Raw genomic sequence first — 15,032 nt, 5'->3', positions numbered from 1 at the left:
CGTAGACTTGGGCGTAGCGAAGCACAATTTCAAGTTATCCTGTTAGCAGAACTTAGCTTGCATAACTTACTAATAACCATCGGCATAATGCTTCACTTGTACAGGCTTGATATCGATCTCGGGAAATAGAGAAAAAACCTCAGAAAAAACTATAAACTAGTAAACAAAAACAAAGGCGTCTTTAGCCCTTGGGCAAATCAACCCCAAAAAAAACTCGGAATAGAAGAAAAAATTAACGATTACGCAGGTATATTCATGCTATTTTCGATTCTGCGTTTAAAAATAGAAGTGAAAAATATTATATATTGCCCAGCCTATATGTATGTCGGCACATTTCCTAGTCATTTCATTAAATGGCGGCATTTTTAATGAATTGGCTAAGGGACATCCTCCATATCGGTCAAAACTCACCGTTTAACGATGTGCCTAGTGACGTTAAGGCAGATCATGAAATTCCTAGTATCAAGAAACGCCGCCATTTCATGATTTGGCCAGTTTAAGCAGATCATGAAATTCCTAGGAATATCCTGAAACGCCGCCATATCGGTTCTGGCACTTCGCCGGCCGCTGCCGCGGCACGCACGATTCGCTCGCTCGACTCGTGCGTTGTGGTCACAATTCATACTAACCACTCTTCGCTACGCTCGTCGTACCTAAATTTTTCTCACACACGCACTGGGACAGGGAACGGTGTTTTAAATCAAAAGTTGGTGGTATGCGTCATTACTCGAGCTTAGCATCATCATCACCAGATCAGCCGTAGGACGTCCACTGTTGGACATAGGCCTCCCCCATCCATAGATAATCATCATGATTAGGGGGTGATTGCCAATACTCGCAACGCTTGGCAAGCGGGTTGGGAAGCGCAGGATTTAAGGTAGCCAAATTGATGTTGCTGCCCATCTTCTGGTATTATCCCTCAGCCGTTAGGGCCGTCTTTCACCTATTAGAGGCCCTGGGCACAACATGCTGCATTCGGTAAGCCGTGGTTTGCAGGTGTTAGGACCTTGTGCAAGGTCCGCCCGGATTGCTACCACCATCTTGCTCGCTAATCCTGCCGTGAAGCAACAGTGCTTGCTCTGTTGTGTTTTGGCGTGGAGAGTAAGACAGCAAGTGAAATTACTGGCACTTGAGGTATCCCATCTTAGGCCTCTAGGTTTGCAACGCATCTGCAATCCCCCTGGTGTTCTAGATGTCTATGGGCGGTGGTATCGCTTGGTAATAGAGTAGGGACTAGGGGGCCCCATTCCATCGCGGGGCCCGGGACGTACCCAGTGTGCCCAGTGGGAAAGAGGGGTCTGTCAGCCGGTTTCTATGGCGCCCATGGTAGGGATAGGAGAAAGGGGATCCAACATTCTAGAGCCGGCACCCCCAGTACTCGGACTCATATTAACCTCTTTTTTTACCAGGGAGACAGCGGCGGCCCGTTGGTAGAGGGCAGCTCCGTCGTCGGCGTCGTCTCTTGGGGCATGCCCTGCGCACGAGGCTACCCAGACGTTTACACCCGCGTCTACGCCTATCGCGACTGGATCCTTGAAAGAATCTCGGAATAGTGCACCACATAGGACGAGTAGGGGAGCGTTTCGATCGGTTCATGACAATGCACATTCCTCGCAATGTATCGCATATTTCTGGTGGAATGGAAAAGCTGCCTTACATCGTACTCTGGATGTATAAGTACCTATATTCCTATTAAACGATATGTATATAAAATATTCTTGCTTTATTTCACTTCAATTCCAAGAACATTGAACGATTGATTGAACGACGTCGTCCCCCACAGAACACCACTCGTGGGCGACCCCACTATTTCAACCGATACCAGCACATCCCGGGTAGGTTTTCTCCTATCAGACCTCAACCTGACTGAGTCTCTTGTCGTTTCCACTCAGTCAGGACTTAAGAGAAGTCTCTTCGTTCCATTCTCCATAGAAACGTAATCCCACTCTAATTTGAAAACTAGGCAACAGAAATAGATAAAATTTTGTAAGTATGGACTAGACGTAATTATCTATGCCTGTGGTTTTTCAGATTTTCATATAAATGTGTTATATTAGAATTACATTACATAACTTTTAACCATCCGTGTTAAATTTCAAAGTAAATTATTTACCGGCCACCGTGACCTAAAGGCTTAAAGTTATGTTTATCTAATTTATCGAGGCTAAACTTTATGTCATAGTATAGATAAGTAAGCAAGCTTTCATAAGAAATAAATTACACATCCATACTAATATTATAAATGCGAATGTGTGTATGTTTGTATGTTGGTCCGACTTTCAAAAATCACGTTTTTGGCATAGAGATAGTTTATGGGCCAGAGATGCCAAAAATGCACAGTTCCCGAGGGAAAAGCGCGATAACCGAATTCCACGCGGGCGAAGCCGCGGGCAAAAGCTAGTAGTAGTAGGTATATAAATGCGATAACATAATTAATTTATAAATACTCAATTGTTTTCACAAAAGAAATATTTAATGAAGCAAATCCGGTAAACTCACGCCTTAAATCGAGTTTAGCTTGACATGTTTCCAGCTAATCATAGGCCTTCTTCTTGGAGAAACGCGACTCGGCGGCTGCTGCAACACGCGCACTGCGCGCCACTGCTCTGCTCGCGCAACTTAGGTACTTCCCGACGAAACTAATACCAGCGCACAACTACCCACGTTTCATCGTTATTTTTGTTAAAACTGTCAAATGTAGGGTAGCACATAACACTAACAAGTAACAACATCATTCTGTAAAGCCATGTGGACATGTCGAGCTAAACTCGATTTAAAAAGGAAGTTTTTTTTTTCGATTGGATGGCAAACGAGCAAGTGGGTCTCCTGAAGTTACTCGGATTACTCCCAACAGCTTTCTAGGGTTTCGTACTCGTAGCCAAAATGGCAAAAACGGAACCCTTATAGTTTCGCCATGTCTGTCCGTCTATCTGTCCGTCCGCGGCTTTGCTCAAGGACTATCAATGCTAGAAAACTGTAATTTTACACGAATATATATGTAAACTATGCCGACATAATAGTACGATGAAAAATTACAAAAAAAAAATTTTTACAGTACCTCCCATAGACGTAAAGTGGGTTTTTTTTCTCATCCAACCCTATAGTGTGGGGTATCGTTGGATAGGTCTTTTAAAACCATTACAGAGTTGCTAAAATTATTTTTCGATTCAGTGATTTGTTTGCAAAATATTTAACTTTAAAGTGCAAATTTTCATTAAAACCGAGCGTCCCCCCTCTAAAATCTAAACCGGTGGGTGGAAAAATTTGAAAAAATTTAGGATGCTAGTAAGTATATCAAACTTACAAGGAAAACTATAACGGTTAAGTTTTCTTGAGAATTATTAGTAGTTTAAGAATAAATAGCAGCCTAAGGTATAAAATATACCTAAACTTGGAAGATTCCGTACAAAATACGAAATCCTTAAAAAAATATTACTTAATTTTTTCTTAATGTTTTTTAATTTCATTAAATCAAAACAATTATTACAAAAATAACAGTTTAGTCAAAAAGCAAAAGCGCTCATAACGCACGCGGCGTTTTCACGTTGGTTAGTCGTTCGTCGTAGTGTTTCCTCAGGCGATGGTCCACATCCTGAACAAACGCTTCGCATCCGCTCCCCAGCAGCATACCATTTCCATCGCGACGGGTACGAAAATATACCCCGAACCCGGAGCAAACCTTCTTTCCAAACCAAACCTCTAAGTACTTTAACTTGCAGTGTTTACGTCCTCAAACCCTGTTGTAACGCCTCTGGACGACAATACACTAACGACCCTAAGCGTCTGCTATTTTTCTATCGAAGGATAATTCACAATTATAGTATTTACTAGCCTGTTGCCCGACTCCCGCCCGCGTAGAAGTCGTTTATCGTTATCCCGCGGGAACTATGCAATTCTCCGGGCGGGATGAAAACTATCCTATGTCCTTTCTCGAGACTCAAACTATCTGTATACCGAATTTCATCTAAATCGGTTCAGCGGTTTTGACTTGATTAGGTAACAAACAAACAAATTTATAATATTACTGAGATTGTGAAAGATTACGTACAGGTTTTTTACTGCGGGCATCTTGTTGACCGACCACAACGCAAGCTGGCCAACAGAAGTAAATAAAATTAGGATGCTTTAATAATTCCTCGTTTACACTGAAACCATGGCCGCCCACGACAAAACTGACAAGTTTTAAAAGCCCTGGATAAAAAAAGGCTCATTTTATTTTAAAACTTGCATGTGATTACAAACATGTTACTATAGTTTTTAAACTTCCAGCGTCCTAGGCACACACCGTGTGTAACGCCACCTGTCGGTGACCAAAAAAAAAATTCAGTGAGAGTGACTCTCGCAGATGCGGACAAACTTCGCTAGACGCTCCGGGACGCTTGACGGGTTAATTTATTTTATTAGTATTTTTATTATTATTTTATTTTATTATCTTTATTAGTTAGTTAAAAAGTTTTTGCCTGCCTGTGATCTATGCGCTTATCACAGGCATTTTACTCAGATACTAGATAGATACAGTATATTAATGAAATAATGAAGATAAGGTAAATATTTTTGCAGTTAAAATGAGTGTATCAATAATTAACATTTTTATTTTTTAACGGTGGTAACAAGAGCAAAGTGGTGGCAGGAGCTGGCCAGGAGTAGAGACGAGAGTGGAATAAGAAAGGGAAGGCTTTTGCCCTGCAGTGGGACACATTACAAGCTAGTAAAAAAAAATAGGTGGTACCTAACTGTTAGTCACATGCAACAGAGGTACCCTGGGCTAGCAGTTCAAGGTTAGAGCAGTAAAGGCTAGCTGGTTTCATAAATGTGCCTATTACATGCCTAAGGATCGCGTTGTAGAAGTTTTTCCGGGGGCAGATGGCAAAGTAAGAGCACTTCCCATCAGGACACCTAAAGGGTTTATCATTAGAACAAGTATTCATAAAATATGTGTACTACCAATAGATTATTAATTAAGTTCAGTACTTTTTTTTGCGTTTTGTTTTGTTTATTTTTTGTTTTTTCCCTGGTTGGGAATATGTACAAGACGTACATCAAGCAAACTGTCAATCTGACAGTTGCACGCTATACGCCGATGCGAGCGGTCATACGAACCTATATTTGATTTGTGTATTATTCATTGGAATATAGCTATTTAAAAATAATATTGACGACCAGATGGCCTAGTGGTTAGAGAACCTGACTACGAAGCTTGAGGTCCCGGGTTCGATTCCCGTGTCGGGGCAGATATTTGTATGAAAAATACGAATGTTTGTTCTCGGGTCTTGGGTGTTTACTATGTATTTAAGTATGTATCTATCTATATGATTATATTTATCCGTTGCTTAGTACCCATAACACAAGCTTTGCTAAGCTTACTTTGGGACTAGGTCAATTGGTGTGAATTGTCCCGTAATATTTATTTATTTGTTTTATTGTGCCGAAACATATAATTTAAAGAAGCTGCGTTAATTACAACCCTTACAATATTGATTTCCGTTTCGTTCAGCGACGGACGAGGAAATACGTTGAAGTGGGACCAAATCCGGGCACTCTACCAGGGGGGCTACTACAAAATTCAAAAATCGAAGTTCGTATCGTACCGTCTCCCTCACTCTCGTATAAAATAATATAAGCGTAAGTAGTAAGTATAAGTAGCTGGCCCCTATACTTCGAAGTGCTCGAACTTCGTAATATATTAATGTCTTGAGGACTCTTCAACTTCGGAGGGATTTGAGAACATGTCAAGGCTTTGGAAAAGGTCGTAGAAACCTGGACAAATACGTGTAAGGAAACGTGCTACGACAATGACATCGGGACTTTCAAGAAAAGGGCTTAGGTACTTAGGCCGGCAATAGACCAATGGCTCTTCTTAAGTTGTTGATACTCATGTGCGGTGGTAGTCATTTCTCAACAGATGACTCGCGCATGCTCGTTTTCCTCCCTGTCATAATATAGAAACACGGTCAATAGCATGTCGGGCCTTGCTCAGTGTAGGGTTCCGTAGTTCCCTTAAGTTAACCTTGCCTTAACTTTGCCTTAGAAATCATTTTTTACAAAAACTTGCAAACTATTCAACTGATTAAGTTGAAAATAATTTTCCTATAAAGTGTTCTTCCGTGATTTTTTTTCATATTTTTTAGACGTGAGGTTCAAAAGTTAGAGGGGGACACATTTTTTTGAACTTTCGAAGTGAATATCTCTGAAAAAAATCGCTTTACCAAAAAATGGTTTTCAAAACCCCTACTCATTCCAACGATAACCCACAACATAGGGTGGAAGTGAAAAAGTATTATCCCCACTTTACGTGTAGGTATATGGCGTAGGGGAGGTACCTACCGTATAAAAAAAATTATACTTATATTTATCTTAGTCAAAATACCATAAACGGGACTTATCACGCTATTATTACACAAGTAATATTTACCTCGACGTTTCGGCAACGTTACAGTTCCCGTGGTCACGAGTAGACTGAAGTGTGGGGTCTATGAGTGAGAATCACGAAAGTTTAAAACGTTATATTATATTTATCTTACCACTTTGTTGGCGTGGCTGATATGTACCTATTATTCATGCCAAATTACAGCGTTCTGGTACGAACGGTCTCTGAGCTTACCCGCGGACAGACATGGCGAAACTATAAGGGTTCCTAGTTGACTACGGAACCCTAAAAAACGAGAAAAAAAATCCATTTTGGTCGACGTGCTGTGCTTTTGTCCCTACAATTATCAACGCCAGAGATAGAAATAGAGATAATACGTACGAGTAGAGAGCTGTATTTCCAAAAATTGAATTGAAATAAATATTATGGCATTAAAGATACTCAAAAAACTGCTTATGGTTTTATGCTAGTGCTGCACTCTGACGGCAGAAAATTGCAGTAATATTTATTGAATCAGGCGTTACTTTGCGGAGGTCCATATCAATGAACTAAAATAATTTCCTTGCTCACCCGCGACCTTACGATAGCTAAGCTTATGCAAAATATGCGTGTTCATGCAGTTCCTCCACCTCCACACTGTAAGAACACAAACCCATCTATCACCACCACCACACTACACTGACGCGTTTCGAACTCAAACAGAGCTCATCTTCAGAGTGACACAACCGTACACCATGCTACCAGTTGTTAGACTAACGAACCACAACCACCGTTTTAACTTGTCACTGTAACTCCCCAAGTACCCACATACGTTTTATGAAACAAAACAAAACTACCCACAAATTATTAATAAATTTTTTAACCGTCCTTCAAAACTACCTTGATTTTTATTTATTTACTGTCAAGGCATGTTTTATTAACTACCATTGCTGAAACCAGATCCAAGCCGTAGCAAGGGAGATGAAACCAAATCCACCTGCTCATTAATAAACAATGGTCATGGTTTCAGCAATGGTAGTTAATAAAACATGCCTTGACAGTAAATAAATAATCGATTCAGGGCGATCTCTTCCACCAGACATAACTGTATTGAACATATAATTTTATAGTTAAAAATAAAGTTGTGTTAAATACTTGTGATGTATAGATATCATAATAATATAATAATATTGTAAATCTGTTTAAAAAAATATATACCTCGTTAAGTTTCTTGCCGGATTATTCTCAACAAAGGTTTTTCCGAACCGGTGATAGATTTTTTGACATTCATAAGTGCTTGTTATAGATTAAATTGAATAATGATATCTCGACTTTGACTTTGAAACTCGTGGCTGTTTAGTTCTAACGCTGAATGTTCTGGTAAAATCGGAAAACATTTCACGAAACCTAAACAAATAAAGGTACGGTTCACTATAGTTTCCGGGCTTTGTATTTTATCTTCGGAAGCCACCGGATCGGGGGCCCGCATAACCGAGCTATGCGTAAGGGACCAACTGCACGTCGCGGTATTAGGTATCGGCTGGGTGGCGTCAGTTCAGTTTACCTTTTATGTTTTGACAGTTTCAATAGGTTAACCATGCTAGTAAAATAACCTTTTCAAAGTGTTAACAGTATCAATACATAATATACGTAGAGTCATTCACAATGACGCGTGCCGTGGTTCTTATTACAACGTCATTAATGTCTAATTTTGACAAAATCACGCGTCTTCGGGGAGTGATTGAACCTGGAACCGTTTATACCGGTTATCCTTATAAATGGGTTTTGCCGTTCACTGAGTTCAGCCCATCAATGTAATCAGATTGACGACAGAATTATCGTGTTACTTTTACGGACTGACCAACTGATGGTCCGGACTAGGTCCGGACTGATGAAAATTAAGCTTTCATTTCATTAAGCATTCTGGCGTCAGTTAAAATTTTACCACAATGATGGACGTCCTGACTCCAGAAAACCAAAAAATTCGTGTCTGTATTGTTGTTCAGCGGTGGTGTAGCGGTATAGCACACGGCACGGAATGCCGAGGACCTGGGTTCGATTCCTAGCGCTGGTCTTATTTTTCTGGTTTTGCTGTGCATCTATATTTCAGTTTGTATTTTCGATATAGGTTTTTTTACGGGATAACCGTAAAAGTAACAAAAAATTTGGAATTGAAATAAAAAATACAAAAAGATTCCAAATAACCAATCTTAATTTGATTGCTTAATAACGATATCACTTGTCCGGGTGAGCGGTTAGTTCCGATGGAGTGCCGAAAAGTTTCTCGATGAGGGCTACGGCATAGATGTCGCTAGTGTCGCTGCTTAAGTGGTTAAATAAGAAACAGCACAAGCTGAGATATGAGGTGAATAGGAGAAATTCGTGTCTGTATCGTTGTCCAGCGGTGGTGTAGCGGTATAGAACACGGCACAGAATGCCGAGGACCTGGGTTCGATTCCCAGCGCTGGTCTTATTTTTCCGGTTTTTCTGTGCATCTTTTCAGTTTGTATTTTCGATAAACAGATAGGTAGTGTTTAGCGAAGAGAAAATCTAAATCGGTTGAAAATTGGAGTTATAGTGATTTTTTGAAAAATCTATATACCTGTCTCTTTCTCAAACGCTTTTCTCTATGCAGCAAGTATGGCGGTACTGGCGTGTGACGTCACATGCCAGTATGTATTTCTCTGTCTAATCTTGAATTTTAAACCTTTATAACATTGTTATTTGTAAAGGTAGCTTAAAAAATGTTTTTCTATTCTATAACAGGCATTGTGTAGTTTTAATTTATAAAACATATACAAAATAGTCAAATACCGTATTAACTAAATGTAACCAAACTTCAGCTGTCAGATTACTTATCGTTGTAATACAAACTAAACTAATGTATCTATTTCAATACAGAAGTGTAAATGTTTAGATTCAATATACAAGACACCAATTGACCTTGTTTTGTTTACATTTAGTTAATTACCTAAACCCTTAAAGTATACATCTGTGCTGCCTGACTTTGAAACTTGATTATACTGTTTGGCCGTCACTAGAAAATCGAGCCTAAACTCCTTGTTTACTAGAAGGTTCAGCAAAGGGTTTTGTTAAAGTGCTTATATGTTTTCTTTGAGACCTCGGATTTGTGGTCAAATCAAACAATCAGAGTTTTGAGGCAAAGTTCTGCGTAAGCCATTCAAATACGAGAGGTCATTGTTTGGAAATTTCGTGAACAAAGACTTGGTAAACCTTGTTGCCTATACGAAGTAAATATCACCATCTAAAGCTGACGATCATGTGCTTTGTGTGCTTGACGTCCCGGATTCGCTCTCCGGTCAGATTTATATATGGCCGATACTTGATTTTTCGACCAAAATTTCGTCGAGTGGTTGAACAAGACCAAACGATACCCTTCAAACTCCAAGATTTTTCGCCAGAAAATCTCATCCAATCTCATCCATCATTTTTCATTAGAGAAATGATGCCACTTTTAAAAAGCGCTTAAACAACCATTTTGAAATATTTTAGTAAGATGTTTAAAAGTGAAAAAGATTTTGTTATCGCCAGACTGGTTTGAACTTTGAACCCGCACATCTCGGGGCTTTTTGCGTCAGGTATCAGAGGTAAAGTCTATTTTATCTATTAATGAAAAATCTTAGATTTTGTTAAGCAAGCGTACTGATAAAAAAATATTAGAATGAAATCAAGTGAATTTATTGTCGAAAAAGGTAAAAAATATAAAGTAAATCCGAAACTTTCGAGCTCGCTGTGGACCAGTTCATGATGCAATTCTATGATAAAGAAATATTTCTGAAAAATGTAAAGTAATGTTGTCATGACCAAAAAGACGAGAAAATATCTCCAAAAAATATGTCTTTAAATTGCCATCAAATGAAATACTGTTTAATTTTTTTAAACCTAAACTTGGCAGCGTATCTAATAAGAACATATACATAATTTAAGATCATCAGTTTGTAAAAAAATAAGGTATTTTTGTTAGCCCTACAAGAATCCAACGAGGCTTGTATATACAAGCCTACATACAATACAATACAACTCTACATATGTAGAGTACACTTGTCTCAACTTGCCAAGTTTAGAGAAAACTTTGTTTTATTTGTCTGGCCTCAAAATACTTTATTTCTTGCAAAAACACCTAGGGACCCTACCCGAGTTGTCTATCCATCAGACATTCAATAAATGACAAAGGAAACTATAACGTGAAACCGCCGCGTGTAATCGCACCATCCCACCCCCTCATTTGCATATTTACGAGAAATAGATCCGGGATCTGCTGCACACCAAAAATCAAATTACAATCCGAATTGGTTTAGCAATAGCATGGGTATTGTTCCCTTGTTACTCGTCTATTAACCAATGTAAATAAAATAAGTAATAAGTGGCTCCGAAGCGGTAACGTTTCGTGTGCTCTGCCTACCCCATTTGGGAAAACAGGCGTGATGTTTGTGTGTGTGTGTGTAAATTAAATATAAACTGTACGTTGACCAAATAACTAATACCTGGTGGGCTTTTTAACAGGAGCAAAAAATTAAAACACAGGTTCTGCTACTCAAATGGAACTAAGTACTTTAGTTCTGCAACTTACAAAAATTAAGTAGTTTATTCCAAACAAATAAAATGGTATTTTCAATGTACGGCATCCAATAACCTAAATGACATCGCCTGTCACGTAATAAAATGACGGATTTCGCAATACATTGCTTGTCCAATTTAACTATACCTAATAAAAATCATTTCTTACAAGTTATTTTCAAAAAGGAAAGGGAAGGAAAAAAAAGGGAAGGGAAGTTGTGATTTATTTTTTTGCTCTTGTTACAGGGCTCACCTTGTATAATACAGTGTTTAGCACTACCTGCTCGTATACGTGTTACAGGTCTTTGTTCAGCAGTGGACGTCTTCCGGCTGATGGTGATGATGATGTTACAGCCCGCGGCACGTAAGTGTAGCTTTGGAGGGTGAACATTCGAGAGAGAGAGGACCGCTCGGTCAAACATCATTCATCATTACCAGCCCACGTTTATTCAAACAACGGATGGACAAGTCAGACGAACTTTGGTCGCGCTAGATTTAGCAAACCGCTGCTCTAGTTTGTTAGTGACATATAATCCAAAAGCTATAAGCCATCTTAGAGCGCATGAGCGCCAAATAACTAACTAGGAGTCGAGGTGGTCGCCATGGCCGAAATCGGTCGGATCGTCATCATCATCATCATCATAATCCAAAATAAAAAGGGCGTTAAAATTTAACTTTGATTGAATAATTAACGATAATGACATTTTTAAATGTAATGTCCTAGAATTTTGAGTTGTGTCGTTGTCACTATTAAAAAATATAACGGCGAAATGTTCCGGGTTCGATTCCCAGCCGGGGCAGATTTTTTTTTTTTATAAAACGAGGGGGCAAACGAGCAGACGGGTCACCTGATGGAGAGCGATCACCGTCGCCCATGGACACCCGCAACACGAGGGGAATCACAGGTGCGTTGCCGACCCTTTTAGGAATTGATAGGCTCGTTTTTTAAAGATCCCTAAGTTGTAACGCTCCGGGAATGTTGCGGGAATTTGTATGAATAATATGAATGTTTCTTTTTTTTTTCTCTTATTCGACTGGATGGCAAACGTGCAAGTGGGTCTCCTGATGGTAAGAGATCACCACCGCCCATAGACATCTGCAAAACAAGGGGTATTGCAGATGCGTTGCCAACCTATAGGTCTAAGATGGGATACCTCAAGTGCCAGTAATTTCACCGGCTGTCTTACTCTCCACGCCGAAACACAACAGTGCAAGCACTGCTGCTTCACGGTAGGATTAGCGAGCAAGATGGTGGTAGCAATCCGGTCCTACCACCTGCTGTTTGTTCTCGGGTTTTGGATGTTCAATATGTATTTAAGTATGTATTTATCTATATAAGTATGTTTATCCGTTGCCTAGTATCCATAGTACAAGCTTTGCTTAGTTTGGGACTAGGTCAATTGGTGTGACGTGTCCCATGATATTTATTATTTATTTATTTATTGTCTTTAGTTTTCATAAAAATACCAACATAGAAAAGTTGAAACTCCATTGACATTGTCATTTGGAACATCGATATCTCAAAAACGGCTGAACCGATTTTTTCAATAGCTTAGAACCAGCGCTAGAAAACTCCCTTTCACATAAAAAAACTGCTTCGAAATCGGTCCATCCGTTTGAGAGCTACGATGCCACAGACAGACATTGGCGTCCATTTAGACGCAAACATTTGAGTATAACACCCCCGTTTGGTATCGGAGGTCATAAAATATAAGAATGTAATTGAATTTTTATTTCTCCAGTCATTCCTGTATTAACTATGTGTAATATACATTACTACACGGGTAGATACATGCAATAACAACATAGTGGCAATATCTTAGAGGGAATTCTGGGGAACATTGCCGTAAAGGAGTCATTCACCTTTTATATAGCAGTTGCGGTTATTCCTGGAGACCAAATGTTTATGTATACATATGTAAGCTCAAAGCCTCAGCACCAATAAGAAAGATATTATCATACTAGCCTTTATTTATTAACTAGTGTTTCCTCGCGGGTTCGCACGCGTAAAGCATATCCAACAGTTAACCTCTTCACCGCCATATAACAAGCGAAGTGACGTGCTCTACGCCACAGAAAAACCAGCGACAAACCAACTTAATGTGTTAAATTTTTAGTTGCTATTTTTTCAGTTTAGTTATGATGTATATACTGTGTTAGTTTACTATAATATTTGTTCTCTTATTTATAAATACAATGAATATATATTTACGTTTAAAGCCACTTGATTTTTCATTCCATTGCAGAAGGATTAATTTCGAGTTGAATGTTGGTCATTTATTGTATAGATGATCGTGGCGTGTGAGGTCCATTTGCTGTCACGACTAGATGACTGGGGCTGTAAAGAGGTTTAAGAGCGTACTTACCTGCTGAGCTGGCGACGTTGCATTTTCTCGATTATTCCATAAAAATTGAATGAAAATTAAAAATGCGGTCTGATAGAACACTTCTTTATGTATAAGTTAATGTGTCTACTACTCCAATAATTATTCTTTAAAAACGAATTAATGTTTATTAACGGTTTTTAAAGAAAATAAAAGTCTATAACGAATAATTATTGCAGTAGACACATTAACTTATAAATATAATATATCCTTATTAAGAAGTGTTCTATCAGACCACATTTTTAATTTTCATGAAATTTTTATAGAATAATCGAGAAAAACTAACAAAAATGCAACGGTGCCAGCTCAGCAGGTAAGTAAACGCTCTTAATGGAAATACCGGGATTTAACTAAATTACTACGAGAATTCCCGAAATTTACATCATGGACTTCATAAATGTAGCACACAAAAACAGTGCCAAATTTTATGACTTTAAGCCTAGCGTTTGACATTTTGATTTTTTATCCCGATCCCGTGGGAATATCGGAATAAAAAGTAGCTTAAACTTCAGATTTCCGTACAAAACTTCAGCCAAATGCGTCCAGCCGCTTTAGCATGAAGGAGTAACAGACATACACTCACGGTTCTCTGGCTTTTCCAACTCACGTTTCCCAACTGTTTCATTTGCTAAACTATTTCATTTCCCAACTCACGATTTTCTATAAAACAATGTTTTTCGGAACTTTCATTAAACTAAACTAACCTACTGTGTCCTATAAAAGCATAAGAAAATACACTGAGAAAAATTTTGGGTTTCGGGAATAAAAATAGAGTTGGGTAATGAAACAGTTGGCAAAATAAAAATGCGAAAAGGCAGAACTCAACACGCACACATACTCACAAACTTTCTCATTCATAATAGATTACCTAGTAGGATTTTCAGACACTTAGGTACTCAAAAGAAAGGCCTAACATAGCGTCCGAGTGGGATGGAGGTCAAGGGAAGGCCTTTGCCCAGCAGTGGGACACTATAATAGGCTGCTTAAAAAACGCCTTTATTCGCGTCTTCACTCGCTTAAACCAAGATAAGCTGAATAAATATGTAAGAAAGAAAAGAAAGAAAGACGACATTCATTCAAACAGAAAAATTTACACAAATAAACCAAAAAATATATAGAAAAACACACATGAAAATAGTAACTAAATACATAATACACAATTTTGTGTGTCCCCGCCAAAGTGAAACGGTCGCTGACTCAGCATTATGCTGAAGCGTCAGACGCCTGCAGCGCTATGTATGTTTGTAATTTATGTGTATTAAGCCTATTTCCTATTTTAAATGTATGCCATACGATTAAATAAGCGCTGATTTTCTGCCAGAACCGTCTGTAACTCACGGAACGATACACAAATATACTAAATAAACCACTTACCTATACATACGTGAATAAAATAAAAGTAAAACTGAAACGAACAATTTTTGCGTAAGAGGTTAAAAATCGCTAGCACTATAAAGTATTTTTAAGAATCTTCCCATGAGTATTGCACTAAACTCTTAATGTGGAAAATAATGGCGCTGACATCTGTTTAAGGTATAAACCGTCTGCGTACTTTACTGCCGTTGACGCGTCAATGTCTGTCTTCTTTATGCGGCGAGGTGATTGGCCGGTTCACAAAGCAACAGTGGTGCAGGTAACAACTAGATTCCCATCGGGCTGCTTAGTACTTTTGCCAAGCACAAACAACACCCATCACAATCACCAATGTCTGACATAATAGCACA

At 38.8% G+C, this 15,032-nt stretch overlaps 1 protein-coding gene across 1 annotated transcript in view; it reads left to right on the top strand.

Annotated features, from left to right (window-relative positions):
- LOC141438095 (chymotrypsin-2-like) overlaps nt 1–1,560 on the top strand; it is a 28,982-nt gene extending 27,422 nt beyond the window's left edge. The window contains exon 6 of the mRNA XM_074101765.1: nt 1,410–1,560. Within this exon, the coding sequence (XP_073957866.1) occupies nt 1,410–1,553 (144 nt within the window). The 3' untranslated portion in view covers nt 1,554–1,560. The remainder of the gene's footprint in view (nt 1–1,409) is intronic.
- Nucleotides 1,561–15,032: the final 13,472 nt, after the last annotated feature.

Source organism: Choristoneura fumiferana, chromosome Z (assembly GCF_025370935.1).
Source record: "Choristoneura fumiferana chromosome Z, NRCan_CFum_1, whole genome shotgun sequence".
Taxonomy (NCBI): domain Eukaryota; kingdom Metazoa; phylum Arthropoda; class Insecta; order Lepidoptera; family Tortricidae; genus Choristoneura; species Choristoneura fumiferana.
Note: the sequence above shows the minus strand (reverse complement) of the source record. Positions and strands in the feature narration are given on the sequence as shown.